Source organism: Anarrhichthys ocellatus, unplaced genomic scaffold (genome assembly GCF_004355925.1).
Source record: "Anarrhichthys ocellatus isolate YVR2014 unplaced genomic scaffold, GSC_Weel_1.0 scaffold5620, whole genome shotgun sequence".
NCBI lineage: Eukaryota > Metazoa > Chordata > Actinopteri > Perciformes > Anarhichadidae > Anarrhichthys > Anarrhichthys ocellatus.
Window position 1 is genome coordinate 428 of NW_022285594.1, and position 3,002 is coordinate 3,429.

At 42.4% G+C, this 3,002-nt stretch overlaps 1 protein-coding gene across 1 annotated transcript; it reads left to right on the top strand.

The window, feature by feature from the left end:
* Window positions 1-1,479: 1,479 nt before the first annotated feature.
* Window positions 1,480-2,996, top strand: LOC116379948 (latent-transforming growth factor beta-binding protein 2-like; the record flags this gene model as incomplete). Its single annotated transcript, XM_031841909.1, has 4 exons — window positions 1,480-1,663; window positions 1,920-2,039; window positions 2,236-2,355; window positions 2,657-2,996. Coding segments are annotated over exons 2-4 (539 nt in total), but the record flags the coding sequence as incomplete, so codon positions are not given.
* Window positions 2,997-3,002: the final 6 nt, after the last annotated feature.

The window sequence follows — 3,002 nt, forward strand, 5'->3', positions numbered from 1 at the left end:
ACAATGAATAACTATATAATCACGTATGAATAACAATGAATGAATATCTACGTGAGTATTCATGTGAACATGGGACTCCTCTGGTCTCAGGTCGCACTCGGAGCTCGAGTGTTTGTGCGGAGCAGCAAAGCCGGAGGCTGCTGTGCGTTCAGACGTCAGGTGAGCTGATGGAGGATTGATGATTATTGACGACCAAAAACTTTATTAGTGAAAACAAGAAGAACATTCAGACAAAAGCTACAAATATGTATTTTGGTTAGTTTTGCAATAAATTGAAGCTGTAAAATAAAAGTGATTGTGTAAAGCAGAGGTCTTCAACAGGAGGTGCTGCAGGGGGGCGTGAAATGTTTGGTTGATTAGACAAGTTTTCATATTTTCTTTGATATTTTCTTCCACCAATTGAAATGTCTTTAAATACACATTAACATGAATCCAACATATTGTAGTGAATGGATCAATGGAGGCAGAAGATGTTGTCTTTCAGTCAGAGATGCACACATCGACACACAGGAGCTCTCAGGCTGGGCACCGGTTCACTCACAGCGCAGACTAGCCTGGACCTGTCCTCCCTCCAGGCCTCCTGCACACAAAGAGGAGGCCCCGCCCCCATCGCTGCTGTGCCAATCACGAGGCCGCATGTTTCATGCTGGCTCTGTCAGGTTCCCCGTGATTGACCGAGAGCCTATTCAGTCCCCAGCTGACTAAGATCCCAGACACAAGGACGCACACTGTGATATTATTTGAAAAGAAGATCAAATTAAAACATTTACTTCACCACGAATCCTTATTAATATTCCTGCTAAATCACTGCAGCTGCTTTACACAACAGCAGCTACTGAGGCCAGTTTATTATTATCAGTGATCGTTATGAACGAAGATGGAAACTCGACCGAAAAACATGAATGTGTCCATTATGTTAATAGTTCAGTATTGTGTGAAAGATAACAGGTGTGTTTATGCATGGCAGTGGCACTAATAGTACATCACTCATTTATGTTTCCACATTTATATTTAAAATGAAAACGTCAATTTGAATATCTTGTATGATGATTATCATGCTATTAACAGACAATGTTGATATTGGCATTGGTATCAGCTGACAAGGTGTGTTTATAAATGGCAGCGGCACGGCCTCCCTACTCACTGTACCTTACACATGTTTAACATAACATGAATATATGAACCTGTGTATTATTAGAATAGCTTAGTATTGAATGCACAATAAAGAGGTATGTTTATACATGGTACTAGGCCCATTTAATATAAAACACAATGTTATACAATATATATATAGTCGGGGGTCCCTGCTCCATCTGTCTATCAGTTTGGGGGTCCTTGGCCTGAAACACGTTGAAGACCCCTGCTCTAGAGTATTAGCTTCAAATATACTTAAAGTACCAGGTAAAAATACTCAGAGTAATATATTTTATATATGTCTTCATCACTTTAACGTTGCAGCTGATGAAGGTGGAGCTCATTTGAATTACTTTTTGGATATTTTACCAATATGTTTGTGCTGTTTAACACGTAGTTGTGATATTGTCTGCAGACGTGGACGAGTGTCGGGGGTCTCCGTGCTCCGACGGTCGCTGTGAAAACACACCTGGAAGCTACCACTGTGTCTGTCGCCATGGTTACAAGCTGCAGAACAACACCTGCACAGGTGAACGTCAGCAGTGGTTCAGAAGTACTCATGTACTCTTTACTGCAGTAAAAGTACCGAGCAGCCATGCTAGCTCTTTCCCTCTGTTTCCAGTCTTTATGCTAAGCTAAGCTAACCAGCCACCGGTTGTAGCTTCATATTTAATGTGCAGACGTGACGTCAATGTGATACTCGGAGAGAAAGAGAAGAGAAACTGTTGCTTTAAATGAGGTGTGTGTGTGTGTGTGTGTGTGTGTGTGTGTGTGTGTGTGTGTAGATGTAGATGAGTGTGCAGAGCCGTCTCAGTGTCCTGGTCAGATGTGTGTGAACGCTGTGGGGTCGTACCGCTGTATGTCCTGTCGACCAGGTTACACACTCACCAACAGACAGTGTATAGGTACGCACACACACACACACATAAAATAATATATTTTACTGTTTTGATTGATTTATTCGACTTCATCTCATTTTCATCCTGAATTTTATTCTATTTTTAATCCTATTTGTGTGTTTTTATATAGTCTTTCTAGTCTTTCTTTTACATTTTTAATCTTTGAGTTTCCTCGTTATAATAAATGAACGTCGTCCTGTAGACGTGGACGAGTGTGAGGACAGAGAGTCGTGTCCCGGTCAGCAGTGTGTGAACTCTGAAGGATCTTACAGCTGTGTGGACTGTCAGAGGGGACACCACAGTGTGAACGGACTGTGTGCAGGTACACACACACTCACGCACACACGCACGCACACACACACACACATACACACGCACACATACACACACACACACACACACGCATACACACACACACAGACACACACACACAGACACACACAGAGACACACAACTGTGGCATGTTCTGGAGATTTTGTCCAACACTTCATGGTCCACATATCAACAACTGCCGGCCAGATTGGCGTGAAATTCACTGTGAATATTCATGCTTCCCAGAGGATGAATCTTAATGTGTATGTGTGTGCGTGTGCGTGTGTGTGTGTGTGGTGTGTGTGTGTCAGATGTGGACGAGTGTGTGCAGGGCTCTCAGTGTCCTGGTCAGCAGTGTGTGAACACTGTGGGGTCGTACCGCTGTGTGTCCTGCCAGCCTGGATACGGCAGCAGGGACGGCTCCTGTCAAGGTAACGCACACACGCAGATTATTACGCTAAAGATTGTTATGCTTAAGATTGTTATGCTTAAGATTGTTATGCTTAAGATTGTTATGCTTAAGATTGTTATGCTTAAGATTGTTACGCTAAAGATTGTTATGCTTAAGATTGTTACGCTAAAGATTGTTACGCTAAAGATTGTTACGCTTAAGATTGTTACGCTAAAGATTGTTACGCTAAAGATTGTTACGCTAAA